This window comes from Malaclemys terrapin, chromosome 13, assembly GCF_027887155.1.
Source record: "Malaclemys terrapin pileata isolate rMalTer1 chromosome 13, rMalTer1.hap1, whole genome shotgun sequence".
NCBI lineage: Eukaryota > Metazoa > Chordata > Testudines > Emydidae > Malaclemys > Malaclemys terrapin.
Window position 1 is genome coordinate 25,688,961 of NC_071517.1, and position 27,214 is coordinate 25,716,174.

Genomic DNA, 27,214 nt, shown 5'->3' on the forward strand with positions numbered 1-27,214 from the left:
CCCAGAGCCTGCACCCCCCCCAGCCCAGAGCCCATACCCCCCACACACACACCAACCCTCTGCCTCAGCCTGGACCCCATCCCGTACTCTGAACCCCTCGCCCCCCCCCAAACCTGGAGCCTCCTCCTGCACCCCAAACCCCTCGGCCCTGGTCTGACCCCAGAGCCCGCACCCCAACCCTCTGCCCCAGCCTGGTGAAAATGAGCAAGTGAGTGAGGGTGGGGGAGAGCAGAGGGAGGGGGATAGAGTGAGTAGGGGCGGAGCCTCAGAGAAGGGATGGGGCAGGGCCTTGGGAAGGGGCAGGGCAGGGGCGGGGCAAGGGTGTTTGGTTTTCTGCAATTAGAAAGTTGGCAACCCTACCTCAGCCCCACAGACCGTAACACATTGTCACACAGACCCCTCCCCACAGGCCATAACACACTGTCACACAGACCTCTCCCCTCGACCCCAGAGGCCATAACACAGTCACAGAGACCTTTCCCCTTGGCCCCATAAGCCAGAACGCATTACCACAGGGACCCTGCTCCTCAGCCCATAATATGTTGTCACAGAGACTCACATAGCTGATCTGGAAGGGCAGGTAACCAGCACATCAATGAAACCTGCAGATAATACTGAAGAGAAGAGAGAGAAGTCCTCCAAGGGACGCAGAGGGAAGAGTGGTTCGACCACACAGAATGATATGGGAAAATGCAGTTAATGCATTTGGGGAGAAACAATCTGGAGCAGGGAAAGCTCTGCATAAGCCATAGACAAGGAAGGCCGGGGGCAACAAAGTAAATATGCATTTACAACGTACTGACGCAGAGGGGATGGTCCGTGCAATACTGGGCTGCAGATGTTGAGAGATCCCATCTGGGAGTAGCTGGATTCTAATTCCACACTGCATGGCTCTGGTGCGGCCCCATCTGAACAATGCCATTCACCTCTGGGCACAGCAATATTAGAGCACAATTGAGCAAGGCAGCTTGAGAGAAGAGCAACAAAGAAGTTAAGACCTAAGGGGCTGGTGAGGAGGAAATATTAAAAGAGCAAAACATAGAGTTTAAGGCCAGAAGGGACTATCAGATCATCTAGTCTGACCGCCTGCACATCACTGGCCATGGAATTTCACTCAGGTCCACCTGTTTTGAGCCCAACAGCTTGTGTTTGGCCAAACATGAGTAGTTTAGCTAGGAGACTAGACACTAGCAGAGGACGTGATAACAGTGTACTGCTCTGTGAAGCACGTAAACAAGTCCCACAGGCAGAGAGGAATTCTTCAGGGCGAGGAGGAGTGAGGGGGAAGTTTTGGGAGCGTATCAGGAAGTGAGCTGTATTGTTAGGCTGGGGAATGGCCTCTCAGGGAAGGGATGGCAGGGGTCTGTTGCCTTGGACATTTAAAACACCATGGGACAAAGCACCCAGAGAATGTACAATAAGGAACAAGCTCCTTCGAGCCTAGGGCTCCCATCTCTAGCTTCTGATTCTGGGACATTCTTAGCAAATTTTTCACTTCAAAAGTCTCATTCTGGTCAGACACTTTCCAGACCCTGGTAGTGACTTCTGCCTGTCATCTTTTCCATGGAACAAGCTGTGCAGCGATTTGTATTCACCTCCCTGTGTGTTTGCAAAGGCACTGCCAGCTCTGAGATGGGATAGATGGGAGTTGGGGAAGCATCCCTATGGCTCCATGTGGCCAATGGCAGTCTCTGTGTTCTGTGATTACGGCATTAGTCTGTCCTGAACAAAAGGGTGATTTTAAGCTGCAATAACCTCAGCACATTGAATATTCAGCACCAACAAATAAGTCAACTATGGAACGATTGATTTTAGCAAACGTTTTGGGCCTGGATGGTAAGATGGCCATGCAGTTACCAGGAGACTGTGTTTCCTCAAAAAACGCCACTTATCTGTGGTTTATCGGTATCAGAATGAGATAACACCCGGTGAGTCCTACATAAACACAGTCCATCAGCGCATCACAAGGAGCCCCAGCAGAACCAGACTGGGAGGGCATGCCAGTATGCTGGCAATGGTACATGCCCCACAGGGACATTTTGACTCCTTAGATGGAAAAAGTCGCAACTTCTGTACATCAGAGAGCATAAAAGCTCAATTAATAAATATCTCATCCTATCCCCCTTCCTGCAGAAGCAGAGGAAGCTCCACGTAATGTCCCTGAAGTTCTTGTTAAGTATCAGAGAATAAGGTGCCCAGATTATTTTCAAGTTGCAGCTATTAAGCCCCCCTCTAGGTTCTGTGCAGTTAAGTCCCATCACATGGAATTCCCAGTGGCTACATCTCCCCATGCTGGAAAGAGTTAAGCTCTAGGTCTGTTGATATTTCAGAGCTGCTCTGAAGCCGGCTGTCTGAGAGAAGGAGCCTTCTGATTGGCCAAAGTTCCTATTGGTAGTAATAAGGATCAGATATCAAACTTCTGTCTTTCCTAAGACCCTTTAGTGATAGTCGCTGCTCGCTGCTAGACTATGACATCAGCCAGGACACCCAGTGATGCTGCTGATAGTAAACTCTGAGCAGGAGGAGGGTCCTGCTAGCTCAAAGTTAATTAGTTCAACCCAGCACAGGGCAGAGCAGTTGGTTTCTGTGGAGGGGCAGTGCTGGATGGGACCAAATCTTTTCAAGTCACTTGCTGCTTTCTACAAGCCCAGCTCTGAAAGCACCCAGAGGCTCCCAGGAGGGTTGGATAAATCCTGGGGCCCTAGCAGTGGCCAGCTTGTCTCCTTGGAGCCAGTTCATGCTTTAAGTGCGGGGGCTTCTGGACCTGTTCACAGAGAGTCACCATGACACTGCTGGGTTCTGAGCATTCTTTGCTGATTCGGAGCAAGTTCAGATCAGGTAGGGCTAAGCATCAAGAATTTCGTCTAAAGTTTTCCTCTCCTGCAAGCCTCAGCCATACGCTGGTTTTCATTAAATGTTTGGAAGCCGCATGCAAGTAAAATAATCAGGGAGTCGTAAAGCTGTCATGGCTTTGCTCTCACAGAGGCTATTCTGCAAATGAAGAAATGCATTTTCCTTCTTCTCTATTACTTTTTAACTGCTTTTTTACTGCTTTCAATTTATGTTTGTGGTGTATGTTGGTAAAGCTACAGTTCCCGGTTCTCGTGGCCTGGGCCCTATAGTGAAGGACTGGGTCAGAAATCCAAAAGAGCTGCTGTGAAAAATGACATGCCTAATCCCCTCCATATATTCCAGGTGCTATCCTGTATATACATGCTAGTGACAGAGAAGACAGGCCTGACATTTACTCTGACATCCAGGCAGTTGATTTTGTTCCATTAAGTTGTGACTAATTGGATAAAAATGAATTTGCAGAAATGCGTCATTTTTAGAAGTAAAAATAACAAATGGAACATGCAAAATATTTAAAGTGACATCATCAGATAAATAAAACCAGAGCCACCCAGCGGAGTGCCACTTTCGGAGGGTTTGCAACTAAAAACATGTCCCACTCTTGTGAGTTAGTGGAAGTCCCAGTGAGGGGCTTCCCAGAGGACGGTCTGCATGAGTGAAGGTGAGTGAAGGTGAACTATGGGACGGTCACTTCTGACTCAGCCCCTCTGCTGGACACTTGTGATTTTATTCATGTTCTATACTTATAATAAATAAGGGGGGTGGATGTGTTTGCGTTGCTCATTCTTTTAACTAACATTAATTAATGTAAATTAATTGATCATAATGCTAGAAAAATGTATTTGACAATCTGCTGTTAGCTTCAATGGCATACAGTTCTCTATACTTCTACTGTACATGTGGATATACATTCCAGATCACCACCCACTCTTGTTTTGCCTTTGCGTATGCTGCGGGTAATAAGAAGTTCAGAGGCTTCCGATATCAATACTAGACATGTGTGGTGTTATCAGGATCTCTTAGATAGCTGGGTGGTCAATTTAAACTTTGTTTTCTTAGCAAATACAAAGTTGGCAGCTGGTTAAAAATCCAAATGTGTGTGGGGAAACACAAGGGTCCGAGTCTGGCTGAGTTACACACAACTTGGGTCCAGGGCTTTGGTGTGGTTTCCATATCACTAGGATCTTACATTGCATTAGATTAAGTCGTTCCTTAGAGTTTGTTGGTATATTATGGTACGTTGCTGTTCATTTGAAGGAAGTCTCAGTTCCTAACAATTCATGCAGCTACTCCAAAGCAATACTGCCACCTTTCTGAAGAGAGGGGGATGGGGATGTGTTCTGTGTCACCACATTCTTTTCAAATGAACCATTATTGTTTTTAAGACTCATTTCTGGGTTATTTGTAAGAGGGGTTTATTATGGAGCTGACAGCAGAATTTCAAAACATATTTTTCAAATGATTCTTTACTAAGTGTAAACTTTATGGGTCTTCACTTCCATACATTCTCATGCCTTTCAGCAATTTTAATGCAGTTGATTTACGGGGCATTCTTCACTTTGTGGCCTTTGTTCCCAGAACTGCTATTTGGCTGCTGAAAGATATTTATTATTTTAGTATCAGAGGGGTAGCCGTGTTAGTTTGCATCTGATGAAGTGGGTATTCACCCGCGAAAGCTCATGCTCCAATACGTCTGTTAGTCTATAAGGTGCCACAGGACTCTTTGCTATTATTTTAGTGCAAATCTTCCCCAAATCCCAGCTTTGTGGATGTCCGTTTCTAGCCATGGTGCAGGTGAGTGCATGAGCAGCTCAGGGCCAGCATTAACAGCATCCCAATCCCCATTGTTGACACATCGCTAAAACTGGGGGGGAAGGAAAAGCTGAATGTCGGCTGAAATCAACGAATCCCACGGACAGGGCTGTTATCTTGAGTTAAATTGCCACATAACATGCAATAAAGGAGACAAACTGAATAAATGACAGAAATGTCAATCTCAGTTTGCTACAAGTCGTTTATAGGCCTGAGCACCGTTTACATTTGCACAAAGCCTGCGCACGGTAACTGTAAAACACTAATGCTGGTCAGGGAGTAGAGTACTCAGACTGGATTGGGCCTCACACCCACTTTGCACAGGTGTAAAATACACAGGCCCTAATAGGACTCTCTGTTGCCTTGGAAATGGTGCTAAGCAGGGAGGTGGTAGGTGTTAGGCTGTGATCATTCCCTCAGGTTCTAGAAAGGATGAACTATTCTTTGTGACTTGTGATCACATATGTCTTTTGAACAGTTCCATGTTGATGTGGCTAAGGCAGGAGTATGAGTGGATTCTTCCCGTCGCTATATGGTCTGAGTTGCTGAACTGCAGAAAGGACTATCAGAGAGTTAATGGGCGATGGAAACATGTTACTTGCCTGACTGGTGTCCTAGTGCCAGAATCTTCTTATCTCCGCAGCACATAGCGGGGGCGGCATCTGATGATACAGACATAACTGTTGTCCTTAGAGTTTGTTTGAATCATTTTGACCTAGTGATAGCCCATCTCTACTAGTCACTTTTGGTAGCTTCAGTGGGAATCAGGAAAAAAAACAAGTTTCTGCAGGCAGGAAACGATTGGAAATGGTCTCTGTCAGGCCAGGTTCTCTAGACAGTCCCTGGTAATCCTCCCTTGAGTCCTGTGCCCAGAACATACATGGCAAATTTCTACTCTTCCAGTTGCCCACAGTGGAGGGGAAGGGCTCAGCACAGCTATATCATGTGCAGAGATTGCAGCAGTCACCATATAATGCAACGAATAGCTGCTACGAGTGGAATTTGGGAAACTTAACTGTGGTTTGAAATGCAGAATAATCTACACGTCAGCAATTCCAATGTGTTGCAGGCACTAAGGTTTTCTCTCCTCCCATTTCCTAGGAATAAGAGACAAGGATTTGTGTGTGTGTTTATTTTGTCTATTTTGCCAAAGATAAATACACAAACCTGAGGTCATCCTGACAAATTTTGCAGGAACAATGATTCTTCTTGCTTGCCTGGCTGCCATGCTGTCCTGCAGGCTCCAAGTATCAATGGGATCGCATTAAATCAACTGGGACGCACAAGGGGCTGTTGCAGGAACCTTTCTCCCTGAATGTATTTAACTCTTCCCAGAACAAACCACTCCTATGGATAGAGCCACTGCTCCAAACCAAATCAGGTGCATTCTGTCATAACACACACCACACACAAACCCTGATGGCCAGAAAATGCAGAGTGAAACAACCTTAACTCTGATCTTGTTTCTAGAGCCCTTCACGGATACAAAATTTGCATCCGCATCCAATCCATGATCAGCAGACATGGTCCACGGATGTGGATATCTGTGGATATAAAGCAGATATCTGCAGCTCTGCAGGGCTCTACTTGTTTCCACCTTCCCTGGTCAACCAATGAGGAAACAGATATAAAAGGTCCTACACTGATAGCACCAGAGTACTAGGCATTAATGTATAACATTCTAGACACATCTCAGCATGACTGGGCACTGATGGTGCCCTAGGCTAACACTGGGTAGGTTGTGCGGTGTGGACAGGCTAAGGTGTCAATGAGCCTTGTTTGGCTGGATGAAGTAGATGCAGCAGGGGTTTCAGTCTGCATGTAAAGGCTGAAGAAGTAGGTTGAGACCTCTGGCTTACAAGGGAATAGCAGATGAGAACGGTGTTTTCTCTGCACTGTACGTGTATAAGATGTGATTCCCCCCTGAATATCTGAGTGACTGTGTCAAAGATTAATGGCCGATATTAGGTGGAGAGAAAAAGTAGATGAGGTATGGGAAATGAGAGCAAGGAAGATTCTGGTGATAGTTTGAAGATGGGCAGGGGGACAAGGTCCATCTTAAGGCTGTTAGTGGAATCTTGACTCGGAATTGCCAGGTTTTTCAAACAACGTGTGTTTCTATTTAATTTTCAAATAATGTTGTTTAAATCGATGTATGTGTTTATAGTGAAACCCTACCTTCATTCACAACATTGTTGCCTGAGAGTTCCTTCTGTTTTTATAGAGTATTTAAAAACAGATCTGTGAAAACTCAAGATAAAACAAGACACAAACCAACATACGTTAACATGCATCCCGACCCTGACTGGTTTAGCTGACAGATCTAATTAAACCTCTCCAGCAGTTGGGTATATTGCAAGCAAGGGAGAGGGGGTGTGCATCGTGGCACTGACAAGGTTAAATGTATTGCATTGTGAATGGGGAGCAAATGTAGGAGCTCTGGGAGAAGGTGGAGATATTGACTACGCTCCAGTACTGAAAGGGTTACACCTGGGGAGAGGGGGAATGCTCTCAGGAACTTAAAGGGTTAACAATTGCAGTGTCAACAAGTGACATTCTCAGCTCTGCTGAGCCCGGAGAGAGAACACTCCATAGCCAGGAGCCTTGGCTCTCAGCGAGTCCAGGGGGTCTGAGGGACACGCTGTCCCAACAAGGCTCCTGAAGGCCAGGACAGCACAGCTCCAGGTCTGCCCCCCATTCCTTCCATCCCAGCAGCTTGCGGGGCCAGCTTTTGACAGCAAGTGAGGGGGGCCAGCAGTGGGATCACCTCTGCAGGGAGCGCATGCCCCAAAGAAAGGGAATTTCTGGCACTCTCCCTGCGGAGTCTGGGAAAGCTGCTTAGAAAGTCAAATTGCAGCAAGAAGAGTGACAAATAATCCTTGTGCGCAGGCTGGTTGCACGCTCCCTGGCCCACCCTTGGGGTTACACCCGATCAACAGTGATCCTGCCAGAGGGTCTGAGAGTGGCAGCTGAGCCCCCAGGGGTAATGCGGGCAGGCAGGCAGGCCCCTGGCCATGGCAACGGGCTGGGGAAGCTCACTGGGACCTGGGCAGGAGGGACGGTTCCTCCGCACTCTGACAAGGAGGCAGCTGTGAGGCTGACGGCAACACTCTTCCTAGGCGCTGACACATACCCCCTACAGGCCTTGGTGAAGTCATAAGGATGATCTTGGGCTGGATCATGGAGCTGGGACAGATTTTCCCAATTGCCTAAATGCTCCTCTTAAGGCCTTATTCAGCCTGATCAGACCTGGTCCAGTGCGTGACAGAGATGAGCACTTCATCCTGCCGATCCATTAGCATGTGTGGGTCCCCTGGGAGGGGATTGCAAAGACACTCATCTGTGCTTCATGTTCTCTAAGCCATCCCCACTGGGACTCTGACTGCTGTTCTCAAATCGGGGAATGTTGCTTGGGCCAAAATTTCCAAACATGGGTGCCCAAACTTGGGCATGTGCATGTGCAAGCCTGGCCCTTGGTCCCTGAACCTTGGTTTCCCCATCTGAGAGCAGGGACAATGTCGCTTACCTCTCTCAACAGAATGTAACTGGGTAACATGTGAGGGCCATGATGCTGGCCCTTCTACTCTGTACACGTGCTCAGTATCATTACGTTAGGCTCCATATTCCCAGTGTACTAGATCCACTACAATGCATGGCATGTAAATGGCCTTGCCTACTAGTCTGAACTGCCCCAGGCCACATGCAAACCAGGAGGTTCATGACCTATTGGAAACAACTGTCCCAGATGAGCCACAGGGCAGACATTTTGGGTACAGGAGCTGCTCCCAGATGGACGCCTTGTCCTGGCCCAGTCCCTAGGAGCCGTGCTGAGCTGGGAGCCTTCCCATCTCAGCTGGTCTGGGTTCTGCTGGGCTGATCGAGGCTGAGATTCTGACTGAGGGCCTGACCCTTCTTCCCAAGTCAGTGAGAGCAGAAGCAGATCTTGAGCTGGTCTAAGACAGGCTGAGGTTGCAGGAGCCGTGTGGCACTGCTGTGAGCAAGGAGTCACCTTCCTGCATGCGCTCCAGTGAGGGGATGTTGGCACAGGACCGACTCAGATCCCTGGCTCCGTCACTGTCCCTAGAGAAGCAGGTTCTGCCCACTGACCATAGCTTGTCTGGAACCTCTTCTCATAATAGCTGATGATGGTGACGAGCGTTGTATCAAGCCCCTGCTCTATGCCAGGCTGTGCTTTTCCTGATGGGCCTCAGGCTGGGAACAGTCTTTACTGCTGAGCTACAACCTACCCAAAATAGTCACTGAAACTGGCACTACTGACAAAATCTCCCCAGGCCTGGCCCTATGAGGGGCGTTGATGACTGAACATTAGCAGGGAGCAAGGCACAAGCCCTGGCTCTCCAACCAGCCAACGCTGTTAGGTAGAACCAGTCCAACTGTAGATACCTTTGGGCACAGCCCTGTTCATTGACAAAGCCCTGGCTGGGATAATTTAGTTGGGAATTGGTCCTGCTTTGAGCAGGGGGTTGGACTAGATGACCTCTTGAGGTCCCTTCCAACCCTGATATTCTATGATTCTATAGCAGCCTGCTCCTCTGGCTGGGTGCAGGCCTGTTTTTCACTCTATTCCAGGTGTAGCATCACTGAGGGCATCTCTCCTGGGAAGTGTGCTGCAGGAACAGAAGGACTGGCTGGCAGAGACCACTCCTAGCCATGTGTTCTTTCAGAGAGAGGACATTCTGGGCAGACATTGTGTGCAGCATCCCAGCATGCCATGGAGGTGGGTGGGGATCAGGAGGTAGCCACGGATGCTGTCAGGCAGCAGAATGTGAGTCCCTTACACCAGGGGAAAATGGGTGCAAATCATTACTCTTCTGATTTCCCAGCAGTTTACACTCACCTTCCCCTGCTGTACATGACACACGATGTGTCAGGCAGTGGAACTGGCCCCAGGTTCTTTAGGGCTAGGTTGTGCCCTGGGCACTGCCTGGTGCATTGGCAGGAATGCATAGGGGCCTTGCTGCAGCCAAAGTCTCAGTCTCTGCTTGCCTCAGCCAAAATGCCTCCAGAGGGCTCTTAGACAGAGCCCGCCAACACCTGCCCCTCTCCATGCCCAGCCAGTCCTACTAACTGTTGTGTAAAGATGGGTGTTGGACCAGGGCCCTGATCTCACTCGGTCCCTCTGCCTTCCAGCACCTGGCACCCCTGGGAGCACTAGCAGGGATCAGGGGCTGCCCTTCCTGCCAGGGATGCGAGGAGAGCTCCTGGGGCACACATTCTGGCCCATAGGTTTCTGCTGGGCCTGTTTAATAGCAGGGGAGGGAAAGATATGGAAGAACTAAATGGTGAGAGAGAAACCAGTAACCACTGGGTCTGCTTGATACTGCAGCGTCTTTCCAGACAAGGGCAATTCCATCAATGCATCACCTACTATGCTTAGCTCCAAAGTTCTCCCCAAGCTTCAGGAGCTTGCCAGCTGTGCGCACCTGCTCTGTACAGAGGTTGATTAACGTCCTCGCAGCATGAGGTGCTCTGAAAACCTTCCTTCTGCAGAAGGGCCCCACAGCAGCCCCTCTGGCCTTTGCAAGGAGGTGTGAAACAGGACTCATGAGTGATGTGAAACGGAGGCCAAAGCATTGACGGGCAAGGAGGGCCTAAGCAGCCCCCTGGCTCTTTGCACCCTGAGTGTGGAAGAAGCTCCAAGAGGGGATTGGATGTGGACTGTGCGGCTCCAGCCCATCTGTAATTCCTGGTTACGAGATAAAACAAATGTCAGCCCTAAGTGACAAGCTTCATGGGCAGGGGAACAGCTGGGTGGGGCAGGGGTCTCCAGGTGAATCCCTGTGACAGAATGTCCTGTGAGAAAAGGAGTGAATGCAGCTTTCAGGCCATTGTTTTTGCTGTGGAGCCAGCTGGAGCTGTAACTGGCTGAATTTCTTCTCTTATTGCCTAAGGACTTGAACCAAATGGGGTGCTCAGAGCTGGAGGGAGCCCATCGGTGTGACACATGGTTTCCGTAGCAGAGAGGACTTGCTCAGCCTCTGGTAGCAGCAAAGAAGCCAGATGGACCTGGGAAGGGTTAACAGGCTAAGCTGAACCCTCAAGAAGGACTAGAGTCCAGGAGGGGCTGGGCTGGAATTCGGCGACTGGCACTCTGAGAACAGTCAGGCTGGAGCTGCAGAATTTGGATCCAGGTTTTGAACAACTCTCAAAGTCTGGACATGTTCAGATCCAGGCATTTGGTTCAGCCCATTACGCAGCTCGGGGGCATCTGCAAAATCCCACAGTTCAGGTGTTCAGAGCCAGCCTCTTTCTATGCCAAGGGAGAGGTTTCTGCCTATTTATGGGGTCACCTGGAAAGTCGCATTTTGGTCTGAAACACTGTACTTGTTGCAGCTACAAGTAGCACCTCAGATACTTGGAACTGGAAGGATAAAGAGCAAAGACGACCTTGCCCTGCTGCCCAGTTTGGTCTCTTTGCACATTCACCAGCACTCTACATGGAGCCAGTCACTTAGCTCTGCAGCTTCTCGCTTGCTGAAATACCCTTTAGGAGCATCGACAGAGAGGAAAGACCCTTATAAGAACCCAGGAGTGGAGCTTTTAAAAGCAGACATGGGGCTCTGCTATTTACAGGGGCTCTCTCAGAAATGGGGATGTTCTGATATTAGCTAGTTTCAAAACAAGTGCAAGTTAGCCAGGTGCCTCTAAACAGGCACATATGATGCTCTGCCCAATGTGGGAGAGAGGCCCTGGCATCCCTGCACCTGGGAAGGATTCAGAGGTGCTGCAGTAGCTTTAGGAGACCCAGAGTCTGAAGTCAAATCCCAGACATGACAGAAAACAGGTAGCATTTTTTGAGCAGTCCTTTGGAAGCTGCCTCCCACCCTAATTCCTCCCCCTCTCCCCAGTGAAGTGACATCTTGAAGTGTATAGGTTAGACTGCAGATTCCTTTCTAGTGCTGCATGCAGGACGTACAGGTCTGGTTGAATGCTGAATGCAACGTACAGGCTCCCACCTTAACTCTTTAACCCTCTGCAGTTGGACACCAGCCTCGAGAGCTTCTCTGAGGGGCGATGGGGGCCCGAGGAAGCACAGTGTCTGCAGAGCTCATTGCTACTAGCTATGGATGGCAATGGGAGTTTTGTTTGCTTCCTTGGGGATCTGTTTCTGATGGAAAAGAAAGAGCATCTCAAGCAGAGTCACTCCTCAGCACCCCATGCTTCCGGTTGGCAAGTTAAACTCTGCAGCAGCCCGTGCACTGCCCAAACCCACTTTGCATCCAGCCAATAAAATACATCAGTGGTGTCAGCTCGGTCCCAAACTGGCAGGGATTTCTCATGTCACGGATCTCGCCCCTTCTGCCCAGGGAAATCCAGGAGCGAGCAGTACCATGGAAAGAACTGCTCTCCCTTTCCTGATGGCAGTGTGACAGGTCTATCTGCTGCTCCCTTTTATCAGGGGCTTTTCCATCCCTTTGAGCTTACAGTGAGCAGCTCATGCCCTGTGGCTGGCTGGAGGTGAGGTGTGTATCAGAGCTCTAACACAGCGACTATCTCCCCCTTGAGGCTGCTATCTGTGCCTGGCACTCAGATCTGGCCTTAGGGCTTGAAACAAACTTGGCAGATGATCAGACCAGACCAAAACTACCAGGGTTTGCAGGGAGGGAAATACAACTGCAGGTTTCAAACAGGTTTATTCTGCCCCATTGTCAGTCTGATGTCACATAAGACAGGCCTGGCCCCAAGAGCATCTCAGCTGTTACCTTGGAGCCAGCAGTAAAACAAACAGTCTCTAGGTTCATCCTGTTTCCAAGCAGCCTGTGAGCCAGGTGGCCAGGAAAGAGCTGGGCTGGCTCACCTGCGTAAGGGAGTTACCGGAATATGCCACACTGATTAACCATTACTCAGCATCACAGCTTTGAACATGAAACCTTCCTATACAGGATGGTGCAGACTCTGACCGCAGCCTGTGTAAGAGAGTTATCCTGCCCTGAAAACCAGTGCCAGGATTCTCACGCATTTGTCACAGCTGTTTGGAAGGAGGCTTTTCTCTCAGTCACTCTGGAGCATGTTCTGACTGACACAGGTTAATGGGTAGAATGTCCTCTACACACGTTCAGCCTCTGCAGAGGCAGGGAGGCTGGAACAATTTGTATAGTGGGGGGTGCTGTGAGCCATTGAACCAAATTGTAAACCCTACATATGATGGAAACCTCTTCACACCTGAGAGTGTGGCAGCACCCCGGCACCTTAGTTCCAGCACCTAGGTGTAGAGAGGTCTGACAAGTTCACCTAGTGACATCTGGTGTGGTGGATGCTCCCACGTATGCTAACAGAATATGGACAGGTGGTGCTGTCCCCTTGAGTCTGAGCAGTCTGCTCTTCCTAAACAGGGTCTCTGGGAGATGAAAGTCCTGAGGTCTTGACTCTGTGGTGATTGGCTGTGGTGTCTCTGTGACTGGGTGTTGGATCGAGCTGCCCTCCTCATGGGGGAGAGAGTGGAACCATGGGAGATCTGACTCCCTCTGAAAAAATACTGTGTGATCATGTAATTAAACCAGGCAATCCAGTCTCACTTTGCTATTGACCCATGAAAATAATTCTGCCTTTTTAACAGCCCTTACCATGGCATGAGTCCACTGACACCACTGAGTGATTGAACGAGCTGAGATTAGACCCAGCCCACAACCAGTGGATCCACAAATCAATTGACACACCTAACTGCCATGTTAATGGCAAAGCCCAACATTTATGCAACACTAAGAACCTCAAAACCCACCTCTCAGCTGCCACCTAATCGCGTAGGCACGCAAAGTCCCTGAGGTGCCTACATTCCTGCTGGAGCACATGTGCAAACCTGCCTAAGTCCTGACACTGCCAAGGTGCTTGGAGCCCCCGCTCACACCTAGGTCCCAGTACATTGTCAAACTAGGCTCTCCGCTGCCTGTCTCTGCTGTGGGGCTGTCACAGAGTCACAGGATCTGGCCTATGCTCGGCCTGTAACCAGGCTCCTGGGAGTGACCCCTGTAGTGGGCCAGGCCTCAAGGACCCACACTGTCCACAAGGGCAGGCCCGTGGCCTCTACAATTCTGGAACTGGGCTGTCAGCCCCAGCAATTCCTGTCTCTCTCCATGGCTCCCTGCAGCGACTTACCCCAGCCAGATTCCTGCGGGAGGCTTGAACTGTCCCCTTCAGGGCGCAGGGCTCTCAGTGAGTATTACAGAGACACAGGCAGCATTTGTTAGTCCTTTGCTAATCTTTATTAGTCACCTGGCTACAGAATCTGCAAGTCCTTAGGGTCAGCACAGAGAGGCAGAACTAAGTTACACCATAGTTCATTCCGGTTAGCCCAGGGCCCAGCCACACTTGTGAACCCCATGTTCAAGTGCTGTCTCTCTCTCTCTCTCTCTTATTTGGACCTCCTTACTTCACAGGTGAGGGAGTCCAGACTCCTTCCAGAAGCCAACCCTTTATCACCCATCTCACACCTTCCAGTCCTTCATCACTTGATGATTGCCTGTTCTGTTCATTCCCTCTGAACCACCTGGCACTGATCACTGTCAGATGACAGGGTACTGGGCTGGATGGACCATTGGTCTGACCCAGTATGGCCAGTCTAATGTTCTTATGTCGTTTTTTCTTGAGCTGGGGGTCTTTGCTCAGCTTCCCCGCTGAGAGGCAGGGAAATCCATCTCCCTCTGGGTCATTGGATGTCAGTGTCCTGGGGCCTGGGTTTGCCATGGGCTTCTAAGATTTTCAATTGATATGGGGTCAGTCTTGGCCAATCCTTTTCAATGACCTGTTCAGGCTCAAACAGCTAAGGGAAGTACTCATAGCTATCTCTCCTAGCTTGCCCTGAGAGCAAACTTAGTCCTTTTCCCCCCACTGGAAAACCATGCAAAATATAGGGGAAACTGAGGCACATTTAGGATTCATAAAAAGTATTACAGGAAATTCCCACTGTGTCAAAGGGGCCCAATCTGGTAGGCATTCTGAGGGCATGCCTAACCCATACAAAGGGGAGCACAAGAGTGTGACTCGAGACTGGTGGTGAGGGCACTCTCCCCGGAGGAGGGAAGGGAAGCCAGTCCCTGTTCCAATTAATATTTAAACATTTATACACAATGGTCCAGGAGAGCTTGAGAGGTATCCACCGTAGCCTGGTGGCCAGGGCACTCTCCTGGGATATGGAGGAGCTGGATTCAAGTTTCCTGCTCTAAAATCAGCAGGGCAGGGATTAGAAAACAGGCCTCCCACATCCGGGGGGAGTGGCCTGACCAGCCAGCTCTCAGGGATGAGTCTCTCTCTCTCTTTCCCTGTAGGAAAGGACTGATCTCTCCTAGCTTAGGCGCTTAGCTCCAGGAGAGGCATGACTGTAAATCCCAATGGAGTTAGACACCCAACTGCCCTTGAAAGGGGAAGGGTTTAGGCCACACCCCTCTCCTCAGCATTTCTGACTGGCTAGCTTAGTCGGCTCAGCATGCTGGCTTCTGTGCATCCCATGCTTAGGCACCTCACTCTCCCCTCTCTGCAGCTCATCAGCAGGGTGCATCCCATCATCAGAGTTTATATCTTCAGTCCAGGTCTCTACACTAGACCTACAGGAGTAACTGTTAGCCTGGGCTTGGACTAGCCACTAGCAGGGAATGTGGCACACACATTGCCAGCATATTGCATGCTGTTTGTTAGACAGCAGCAGAATGCTGAGCATCAGGACTCCTGGATTCTCTTCCTAGGTCTGGACAGGGAGTGTGGTCTAGTGGTTAGTTATTATACACAAGGTAGCCAAGCATATAGATTTAGCATACTCAGAGTGACTGAGTCTTAATTCTGCTGGATTGGAGACCTGAGTGGTCTTCCCATCTTTGTCCCAAGTGGCTTTGGACAATCTCTCGCTTAATTTATTTGAAAAATGGTGTCGCTGATACTTCACTATCTCCTGAACTGGTATATGAGGCTTTGCTTAATTGTGAAGGCTGTGAAATACACATAAATGTAGTCAGCAGTGAGAAGAAGAGGTGAGATTTGAACTCACTGGTAGCTAACTGCTCTCAGCCCCTGCTCACTTGTTTGGGGCACATTGCCTGCTTTGGCACAATAGGGAGGTTGAAATAGTGAAGCAATCCCCAGACTTCAGCACATGTGAGAACGGTGATAGGAAGTGATGAAACCTCTTCATCTGGGATATTTATAACTAAAATGGCAGTCTGTTCCATTGTCCTACTGTTCTTGAGATTCAATCTAAATCTCCCATGCTGTAGTTTGAACCCATTGCCTCTTGTCCTGCCCTTTGTACCAAGAGAGAACAACTTTTTCCCCACATTTTTTATGGCAGCCTTTCAACTATCTGAAGACCACTATCATGTCCCCCCTTAAGCTCCTCTTTGCAAACCAAACATACCCAGTTCTTTCAGCATTTGCTCATATATCTTCCATTCCATCCCTTTGATCACCTTTGTTACTCACCTCTGGATCCTTTCCAGTTTCTCCACATACTTTCTTTGCATTGGTGACCAAAATTGGTCACAGTACTCCAGCTGCGCCTAATCAGTACCGAGTAAAGTTGTACCATCACCTCCCATGACTTGCATGCTATGCCTCCGTTAATGCAACCTAAAATTGCATTTGCTTTTTTTGTAACAGCATATCATTGCTGACTCATGTTATAGTTGTGATCCACCACAACTCCCAGATCCTTCTCAGCAGTGCTGCTGCCAAGCCAGTTATCCCCCATTCTGTATTTGTGCATTTGGTTTTCCTTCTCTAAGTGTAGCACTTAACATTTGTCTTTGTTGAATTTCATTTTGTTGTCTATAGCCCAGTTCTCCTATGTATCAAGATGCCTTTGAATTTTAGCCCTATCCTCCAAAGGGTTGCAACCCCCATTTGTTCGGTGTCATCTGCAAATTTTATTCCTATATCCAGGTCATTAATAAAGATGTTTAACAACACCAGACACAGAACAGATCCCTGTGGAACCCCACTTGAGACCTCCCTTTAATAGTTAATTCCATTAAAAATTACTTTGGTCTGGTCTACTCTAGGGGAGAGGATCGATCTAAGTTATGCAACTTCAGCTAAGTGAATAATGTAGCTGAAGTTGATGTACTTAGATCTACTCACTGTGGTATCTTCACTGCAGTGAGTTGACTGCTGACGCTCCCCCATTGATTCCGCCTGCACCTCTCGCTCTGGTGGAGTACAGGAGTTGACGGGAGAGCGCTCAGTGGTCGATTTATCGCGTCTAGACTAGACACGAAAAATCGACCCCCCGCTGGATCAATCGCTGCCCGTGGATCCTGCAGGTAATGTAGACAAGCCCTTTGTTTGCGGATGTTTAACCAATTATGTATCCACTTAATGGTAGTTCCACCAAGCCCATGTTTCTCGAGCTGACCTATCTGAATGTCATGTGGGACTGTGTCAAAAGCCTTGCTGAAGTCCGGATAGATTATGTTCATCGCATTCCTTCTATCCAATTACCTAGTCAAAGAAGGAAATCAAGCTGGTTTGGCATTATTTGTATCAAGGTCAGGCTGAATGGTCTATACTTCCCCAGCTCCTCCTTTTCCCCCTTTTTTAAAGATGGGCACCATGTTAGCCCTGCTCCAGTCTTCTGGGACTCTCCTGTCATCCGTGAGTTTCCAAATATTATTGCCAGTGTTTCAGAGATTTCTTTAGCTAATTCCTTCATTACCCTCGGGTGACTAGCATCCAGCCCTGTTGATTTGAATTCATTCAAATTGGTCAAAAGATCTTTTACATGCTTTTTATTTGTCCCAATCTGCATCCCTTCCCCTTTATTCTCTGTGGAAACTTTGCTAGTCATCCAGTCACGTTATCTTTTGAGAGAAGTCTGAAGCAAAGTAGACATTGAGCAGCTCTGCCTTCCTATCATCTTCCATTACCAGCTCACCTTTGCCATTGAGCAGCAGACCCACACTGTCCGTAATCTTCTTTTTTGCCTGACATATTTGAAGAACCCCTTCTCATTTCTTCTAACATGCCTTGCCAGCTGTAACTCATTCTTTGCCTTGGCTTTCCTGATTTTGTCCCTACACACTCGTGCTATTCCTATGTATACTTCCTTGGTGACATGGCCTTCCATCCATTTCCTGTATGTATCCCTTTTGGTTTGTAGACAGCTAAAAAGCTCCTTGTGCAGCCACATTGGCCTCCTGTGGCTCTTCTTATCTTTCCTCTGTGTCAGAATAACTTGCTGTTGAGCCTCTAGAGTAACATCTTTTAAGAACTGCCTTTTCTTCCTAACTGGTCTTTCCAGGGGACCTTGCCTACCATTTCTCTGAGTAGGCACCGAACTAGATGTAGTCCAGGTACCTCACACTGAGCTAAGTGCCTGCAATGGGATGTGAGTTCAGGAACATGGGTGGCAGCCCAGTGATATATTCAGGATATTGTAGACTCAATAGGTAACCTGAGTTTTTGTCACCACACTTATTGCTTAGTGCAGCTGTGGACCATCCAAGCAGACAATAGGTAGCTACAGTACTGTACTCCCTGCCAGTGGATAAAGAGCAAGTGATTACCCTTGTACTTTCCTCCTCACCAAAGTATCAAAGGGGCATTCTCTGCCACAACTAACACAAGTGCACTCGCAGTTGGGAGCCCTGTAGCAACAGCATTGGCAGTATTCAATATACATGTAAGAAGAAGAAAGATGCTTCCAAAAAAGGCAACAATTACCCATGGCCATAAGAATGGCCATACTGGATTAGACCAATGGTCCATCTAGCCTAGTATCCGGTCTTCTGGCCGTGGCCAATGCCTGGTGCTTCAGAGAGAATGAACAGAACAGGGCAATAATTGATTGATCCATCCCTGTCATCCAGTCCCAGCATCTGTCAGTCAGAGGCTAAAGGAACATCCAGAGCATAGAGTTGAATCCCTGACCATCTTGGCTAATAGACATGGGTGGACCGATCCTCCATGAACTTTAATTTTTTTTTTAACAGTTATACTTTTGGCCTTCACAATATCCCCAGCAATGAGTTCCACAGGTTAACTGTGTGTTGCGTGAAGAAGTACTGCCTTTTGTTTGTTTTAAACCTGCTGTCTATTCATTTCATTGGATGACTCCTGCTTCTTGTGTTTTGTGACGGGATAAACAACACATTCATTTCTCCACACCATTCATAATTTCATAGATTTCTATCATATCCCCCTTAGTCACCTCTTTTCCAGGCTGACCAGTCCCAGTCTTTTTAATCTCTCCTTGTATGGAAGATTTTCCGTATCCCTAATAATTTTTGTTGCCCTTCTCTGTACTTTTTCCAATCCTAATATATCTTTTTTGAGATGGGGTGACCAGAATTATATCCAATGTTTAAGGTGTGGGCATACCATGGATTTATATAGTGGCAAAATGATATTTACTGTCTGATTATCTATCCCTTTCCTAATGGTCCGAACATTCAGTTACCTTTTTTGACCACCACTGCACATTAAGAAGATGTTTTCAGAGAACTATCCACAATGACTCCTAGATCTCTTTCTTGATTGGTAACAGCTAATTTAGACCTCTTCCTTTTGTACATATAGTTAGGATTATGTTTTCCAATGTGCATTACTCTGCCTTTATCAACATTGAATTTCACCTGCCATTTTGTTGCCCGCTTATGTGAGATCCCTTTGTAACGCTTCACAATCTGCTTTGGACTTAACTACCTGAGTACTTTAGTATCATCTTTAAACTTTGCCACCTCTCTGTTTACCCCTTTTTCCAGATCATTTATGAATATGTTGAACAGCACTGGTCCCAGCACAGATCCTTGGGGGACCCTGCTATTTACTTCTCTTCATTCTGAAAACTGGCCATTTATTCTTATCCTTCGTTTCCTGTCTTTTAACCAGTTACTGATCCATGAGAGGACCTTCCCTCTTATCACATGACAGCTTACTTTGCTTTAGAGCCTTTTCTGAGGGATCTTGTCAAAGGCTTTCTGAAAGTCCAAGTACACTATATCCACTGGATCACCGTTGCCCACATGTTTGCTGGCACCCTGAAAGAATTCTAGTAGATTGGTGATTAGATCTAGTAGATTTTCCCTTTACAAAAGCCATGTTGACTCTTCCCAACAAATTGTGTTCACCTATGTGTAGTAAAGAACAGTTATCTGTTCTTTACTACAGTTTCAATCAATTTGCCTGTTACTGAAGTTAGGCTTACCAGCCTATAATTGCCAGGATCGCCTCTTGAAAAAATTGGCATTGCATTAACTATCCTCCACTCATTTGGTACAGAGCCTGATTTAAGTGATAGGTTACATAAAACAGTTAGTAGCTGAGTAATTTCATGTACAAGTTCCTTCAAAACTCTTGGGTGAATACCATCTGGTCCTGGTGACTTATTATTGTTCAATTTATCGATTTGCTCCAAAACCTATCTGAAACAGTTCCTCAGATTTGTCACCTAAAAATAATGGCTCAGTTGTGGGAAACCCCCTTACACGCTCTGCAATGAAGGCCAATTAAAATAACTGATTTAGCTTTTGTGCACTTGTCCTCCCTGAGTGCTCCTTCAGCACCTTGATCATCCAGGTACCCCACTGATTGTTTGGCAGGCTTCTCGTTTCTGATGTACTTTAAAAAAAAAATTGTTGTTAGTTTTTGTGTTTTTTGCTAGTTGCTCTTCAAATTCCTTTTTGGCCTTCCTAATTATATTTTTACACTTAACTTGCCAGAGTTTATGCTCATTTCTATTTTCCTCAGTAGGATTTGACTTCCAATTTTTAATGCCTTTTTGCCTCTAACCACCTCTTTTACTCTATTGTTTAGCCATGATGGCTTTTTTTGGTCCTTTTACTGTTTTTTTTTTTTATTTAGGGTACACATTTAATTTGAGCCTCTATTATGGTGTTTTTTAAAGTTTCCATGCAGCTTGCAGGCATTTTGCTCTTGTGACTGTTCCTTTTAATTTCCATTTAACTAGCTGCCTCAGTTTTGTGTAGTTCCCCTTTTTGAAGTTAAATGCTACTGTGATTGGCTACTTTGGTATTACACACACAAACAAACACAAGGATGTTACATTTAATTACATTATGGTCGCTATTACTGAGCAGTTCAGCTGTATTCACTTCTTGGACCAGATCCTGTGTGCTAGTTAGGACAAAAATCAAGAATTGCCTCTCACCTTATGGGTTCCAGGACTAGCTGCTCCAAGAAGCAGTCAATAATGTTGTCCAGAAGTTTCATCTATGCATCCTGTCCTGAGGAGACATATTCCTGGTCAATATGGCGATCATTGAAATCCCCCATTATTATTGAGTTTTCTATTTCTGTAGCCTCTCTAATATCCCTCATCATTTCACAATCACTGTCACCATTCTGGTCAAGTGGCCGGTAGTATCTTCCTACTGCTATAGTCTTATTATTCAAGCATGGAATTTCTGTCCACAGAGATTCTATGATAGAGTTTGAGTCATTTAAGATTTTTGCTATATTTGACTCTATGCTTTCTTTCATATTTAGTGCCACTTCCTTCTGAGCATGACCTACTCTGTCATTCACATATATTTTGTATCCTAGCATTACTGTATCCCATTGATCATCATCATTCCACCAAGTTTCCGTGATGCCTATTATAGCAATATCCTCACTTAATACCAGGCACTCAAGTTCACCCTCCTTAGTATTTAAACTTCTAGCATTTGTATACAAGAACTTATAAAATTTGTCACTGTTCAGTTGTCTGCCTTCATGTGATGTAATTCAATGGAATTCTTTTTCATTTGACTGTTTCTATTCAGCTCCTACCTGTGCTTTATCAACTTCTATCCTCTCCTCTTTACTGGGATATAGAGAACCCCAATTAATAAAGCCTTCCCTTCATAATGTCTCTGTCCAAACCTTAGATTTCCCCCAGCCCTTAATTGAAAAACTCTCTACAACCTTTTTAATTGTACATGCCAGCAATCTGGTTCCGTTTTGGTTTAGGTGGAGCCCATCCTTCCTGTATAGACTCCTCCTTTCCCAAAAGGTTCCCCAATTCCTAATAAGCCTAAAACCTTCCTCCCTGCACTATCATCTCATCCACATATCAAGACCTTGCTGTTCTGCCTGTCTAACTGGCCCTGCACATGGAACTAGAAACATTTCAGAGAATGTTATCATGGTGGTCCTGTACTTTAATCTCTTACCTAGCAGCCTAAATTTGTTCTCCAAGACCTCTCTTCTACCTTTCCATATGTCATTGGTACCCGCATGCACCATGAGCACTGGCTTCTCCCCAGCACTACACATAGGTCTGTCTAGATGTCTCGAGAGATCCTCAACCGTCACACCTGGCAGTCAATTAGCCATGCAGTTCTCCTGGTCATCACAAACCCCGCAAGATACATTTCTAATAATCAAATCCCCCATTACTTTTACCTATCTCTTCTTAATAACAGTGTCCGAAGATACCATGACAGCATCTGGAAGGAGGGTCCCAACTATGGGATCATTTTCCTGCGCTCTAGTTTGATGATCTCCTCAACAGCACAGAGGCTGTCACACTGGGGGTGGGACCAGGGCCGGCTCCAGCATTTCTGCTGCCCCAAGGGGGAAAAAAAAAAAAAAGCCGCGATCGGTGGTGGCAGGTCAGCGGCAGGTCCTTCGCTCCTAGAGGGAGTGAGGGACCTGCCGCCCCCGAATTGCCGCAGGTGCCGCCCCTCTCCCTTGGCCGCCCCAAGCACCTGCTTGTTAAGCTGGTGCCTGGAGCCGGCTGTGGGTGGGACCACTCTACTCTGTCCTGGAAAGTCTCATCTTTGTACCTCTATGTTTCCCTTAGCTCCTCCAGTTCAGCCACTCTGGTCTCCAGAGCTCATATTCAGTCTATGAGGGCCATGAGCTGCTTGCACCGAATGCACCCATATGCTACCTGCCAACAAGGCAGGTAGTTGTACATGCTGCATTCAGTGCAGTGAACTGGATAGCCCCCCTGCACAGTTGGACTTCTGCCTGCATTTATTTTATTCTTGCAGGTTTTATTTTTGGGGGGTGGCATTATTGGCCTACATGTAGAAAATGTTGGGCGTATCTGGCTTTCACTCTCCCTCTCTAAACTCCCTTGCAAAAATCCCCTGTACTTAGAAGCTGGCTTTTTAAATCCCCTGTGTGATGGTTCCCCCTGGGGTGCCTCCTGGAACTGGGATACCACTAAGCCCTCTGACTCACCAGCCTGGGCTCCCTCTCACACTGTACTATTGTGACAAGCTGCAGACCCGCTCCAGGTCCTACACTTCCATCAGGATTCACACAGGTAGGGACTCACCCAACTGTAGTTACATGCAGGCTCTTTGACCAACCATTGTATGAACCAACAATAGAGGCTACAGTCAAAATAACCACCAGCTTCCCAGCCTAGGACCCAAGAGCTGTACCGTCCTGCCCTGGTCAAAACCCTGACCAGTATGAATTTATTATCCAGTTCGCCTCCCCCTCAATGTGGAGAGAATATGCAACTTCTGCCCCTTGAGCTGAGATGCCCCAGCACTTCACTCCAAACTTACTGGTTTAAATTAAAAACATAAAGTAAGTTTATTAACTACAAAAGATAGATTGTAAGTGATAGCAAACAGATCAAAGCAGATTACATAGTAAATAAACAAAAACACAAACCAAGTTTAACGTATTAGAAGGATAGGATTTGAATTAACAATCTGTCACCCTGACTGATGATACAAGCAGGCTGCAGATTCTCTAGATACAAGCTGCATTTGCTTTGCAGCTTGGGATCCCCAGATTGTCATACAAAGGCTAGAACTCACTTTAGCCTGGATCCAGCACTTCCCCCAGTTCAGTCTTTGTTCCTCAGGTGTTTTCAGGAGTCCTCTTGTGTGGGGAGTGAAGAACAACAGATGATATCAGTCCCTGCCTTATATAGCTTTAGCATATGGTGGGAACCCTTTGTTTTAAACTTGGTTCCCAGACCAGTTTGTGGAAAAATACTAACATCCCAAGATGGAGTCCAGAGTCATGTGGCCTGGTCACATGCCCTTGCATACCTTGCTGAGTCATAGACTCATAGGACTGAAAGGGGCCTTGAAGAGGTCATCTAGTCCAGTCCCCTGCACCTGTCAGGGATAGTACTTGGTCCTGCTAGTGAAGACAGGGGACTGGACTCAATGATCTTTCAAGGTCCCTTCCAGTTCTATGAGATAGGTATATCTCCATGTATTTAACCTAAACCTCCCTTGCTGCAATTTAAGCCCATTGCTTCTTGTCCTATCCTCAGAGGTTAAGAAGAACAATTTTTCTCCCTCCTCCTTGTAACAGTCTTTTATGTACTTGAAAACTGTTATCATGTCTGTGACGTTGCGGTCTATATGGTTTTATAAAAATATGCTAACGAGTGAATATAATGTAATTGGAATATACTTCATGCAAAAGGTCTCTTGTAAGGTGTCATTACAAAGCTTATAATCTACTGAGTGTGATCACCCTATTTGTATAAATGTACCACTCTTGTATCTGAAACTAGAAATATGAAATATAGCTCTGAGGGCCTATTGTAAACCCCCTTGAGAGCTGCCACCTGATGTGCCAAGACTACTTCTACCCCTGCCAGCTCAAGAGACCTTTTGCATGAAATATATTCCAGTTACATTATATTCACTCATTAGCATATTTTTATAAAACCATATAGACCGCAACGTCACAATGTCCCCTCTCAGTCTTCTCTTTTCCAGACTAAACAAAACCAGTTTTTTCAATGTTCCCTCATAGGTCATGCTTTCTAGACCTTTAATCATTTTTGTTGCTCTTCTCTGGACTTTCTCCAATTTGTGCACATCTTTCCTGAAATAAGGTACCCAGAACTGGACACAATACTCCATCTGAGGCCTAGTCAGTGTGGAGTAGAGAGGAAGAATTATTTCTCGTGTCTTGCTTACAACACTCCTGCTAATACATCCTAGATTGATGTTTGCTTTTTATGCAACAGTGTTACACTATTGACTCATATTTAGCTTATGGTCCACTATGACCCCCAGATCCCTTTCTGCAGTCCTCCTTCCTAGGCAGTCATTTCCCGTTTTGTATGCGTGCAATTGATTCTTCCTTCCTAATTGAAGTACTTTGCATTTGTCCTTAATGAATTTCATCCTATTTACTTCAGACCATTTCTCCAGTTTGTCCAGATCATTTTGAATTTTAATCCTATCCTCCAAAGAACTTGCAACCCCTCCCAGCTTGGTATCATCTGTAAACTTTATAAGTGTACTCTCTATGTAATTATCTAAATCATTGATGAAGATATTGAACAGAACCGGATCCAGAACTGATCTCTGTGGGACCCCACTCGTTATCCCCTTCCAGCAAGATTGATAACTGATAGCATGAACCACTGATAACTACTCTCTGGGAACAGTTTTGCAACCAGTTTTGCACTCACCTTATAGTAGCTCCACGTAGGCTGTATTTCCCTAGTTTGTTTATGAGACGGTCATGCGAGACAGTATCAAAAGCTTTACTAAAGTAAAGATATACCACATCTACCGCTTCCCCACTATCCACAAGGCTTGTTACCCTGTCAAAGAAAACTATCAGCTTGGTTTGACATGATTTGTTCTTGACAAATCCATGCTGGCTGTTACTTATCACCTTATTATCTTCTAGATGTTTGCAAATTGATTGCTTAATTATTTGCTCCATTATCTTTCCGGGTACAGAAGTTAAGCTGAGTGAGTCCTAGCAGTCATTACTTACAAGCTGTCTGGAGCATTCTCAGGAAGGCTCAACAGGTGGGGATAAGTTTCTCCTAAGGCCTATTGTTTTTCCTAATGGCCCATTATCTTGAATAGGCCCTTCACAGCAGGCTATCTAGACTGGAAACATTTTGCCTAGTGGGTGTTGCTCAGGTGCAACTACATTTGAAATACAGATACATAGTCAGTATTTTTAACTTCAGATACAAAAATGATACATACATACATATAGGATAATCATATTGAGAAAATCATAACTTTTCCAAAACACCTCACATGACCCGTCTGTACAAAATGCATTATAATTCTGCCATAATCACATCCTAATAATATCACTGTGAAGAATATGGGATGCGGTGTCACACCCTGTTCTCCCTGAGTAGCCCGGCACCCTCATCACGGGATTCTCAAAAGATTAGGGATCAAAGGATGGCTGGCTAGAGCCTCATTAGTCTTACCTAGCAGGCTGCTAGGCTCAGCACATGGCTCCTCAGACGGAACGCGCTATAAACTTCAATCAAGCAGCACATGGCCAGAAAGTAGCACCCAACAACAAACTAACAGACAACAGACTCACCCCAGGGGTCATGTAGTTGCTCCTGCTTCACTTGGAGAATTCGTTTGCAAAACTCCCGTTTGCTGCCTCTGTTCACTGGCCAGGCCAGGGCTCATCTCTGGATACCTTTGGGCAGACAGTTCTGCTCACAGTCGCCAAGGAGCTGCAATGGAAAAATTAAGTTGACCATATTTATCATGGAGGAGCAGGCAGTTGGGTGGCTGCTGCTATCACACTCCTGCTCCTGGCTGATATTGTGTGTGTGCAAAAGTGGATTGAACATAGTGCTAGTTAGCAAGGATGGTCTAGTGGCGAGGGCACTAGATGGGAACTTCAGCGATCTGGGTCAGCTGCAGAGTTGCTCTGTGTTCTTGGACAACTGACTTCCTCTACCTAGTTACTCATCTGTCAAACAGGAGTAGTTCTTCTCCACTTCACAGGGGGATGGGAGATTAAAACCTATGTACGATTACAAGAGCTCACATGCTTTGGTGACAGGTCCAAATAAGTACCTAGATAGACTGTGTGTCTGTGACATTGCCTGGAATTATGGTGTTTTCTGGGTAAGAAACGGTGCAAAATTATATGGGGAATACTTTGCTCCTTTTTGCATAGAACTAGTCATTAATTTCACATTTGATTGTGTAAGCAAAACAGTGTGCATGTAGACTGGCCCATGTGCTAAGGCTGCATTATTACTCTCAGAAAAAAAATCTAACTTTGGTTTTCTAAGAAGTGCTAGAATTTGGCAGGAAACCATCCTCCCATGTGGGGTTTTCACTAAATATTTACTTTTGGATGTAAGACACTGTTTGTATTCAGAACATGGAAAAGTACAAAGCAATGACATTTCAAGTAGCATCATGCTAAGGAGGCTCCTTTGGAAGTGCTGTTATTATTCGGTTCCATTTCAGACTTCAGGGAAGTTTCATTCTGGATATTACAAATTGTTGGCAGAAGCTGAAGGTTAATGAAGAGGAGAGCTGAGCTGGTCTGGACCCTCCCCCCACACACACACATACACCCCTCCCCCCCCCTCCCGAGTCAATGAATCATAGAAATATAGGGCTGGATGGGACCTTGAGAAGTCATAAATTCCAGCCTCCTGTGCTGGGGCAGGACCAAGTAAATCTAGACCATCCCTGACAGGTGTTTGTCCAACCTGTTCTTAAAAACCTCCAATAATGGGGTGTCGCATCCACAGGACTGGTGCTGTGACCCCAACTTTGAAACAGTCTCTTGGAGAAATCTCTTCAGTGTGCCAGACTCCCAAAGGGTCTCACTCTTCCATCAGGGAAGGCCACAGCCTCACCACCTCCTAGAGCAA

At 46.6% G+C, this 27,214-nt stretch overlaps 1 protein-coding gene across 7 annotated transcripts in view; it reads left to right on the plus strand.

Moving 5' to 3' along the window:
- The first annotated feature begins 2,464 nt into the window (after positions 1–2,464).
- Positions 2,465–27,214, plus strand: part of MYOCD (myocardin) — a 95,110-nt gene continuing 70,360 nt past the window's right edge. For 4 of the 7 annotated variants that reach the window (XM_054048062.1, XM_054048063.1, XM_054048065.1 and 1 more), the window contains exon 1: positions 2,467–2,838. In XM_054048062.1, coding sequence (XP_053904037.1) covers positions 2,784–2,838 — 55 coding nt within the window. In that variant the 5' untranslated portion in view covers positions 2,467–2,783. Of the gene's footprint in view, positions 2,839–3,452; positions 3,515–27,214 lie in introns of those variants that run through there. The other 3 variants (XM_054048069.1, XM_054048067.1, XM_054048064.1) reach the window with 3 other exon arrangements.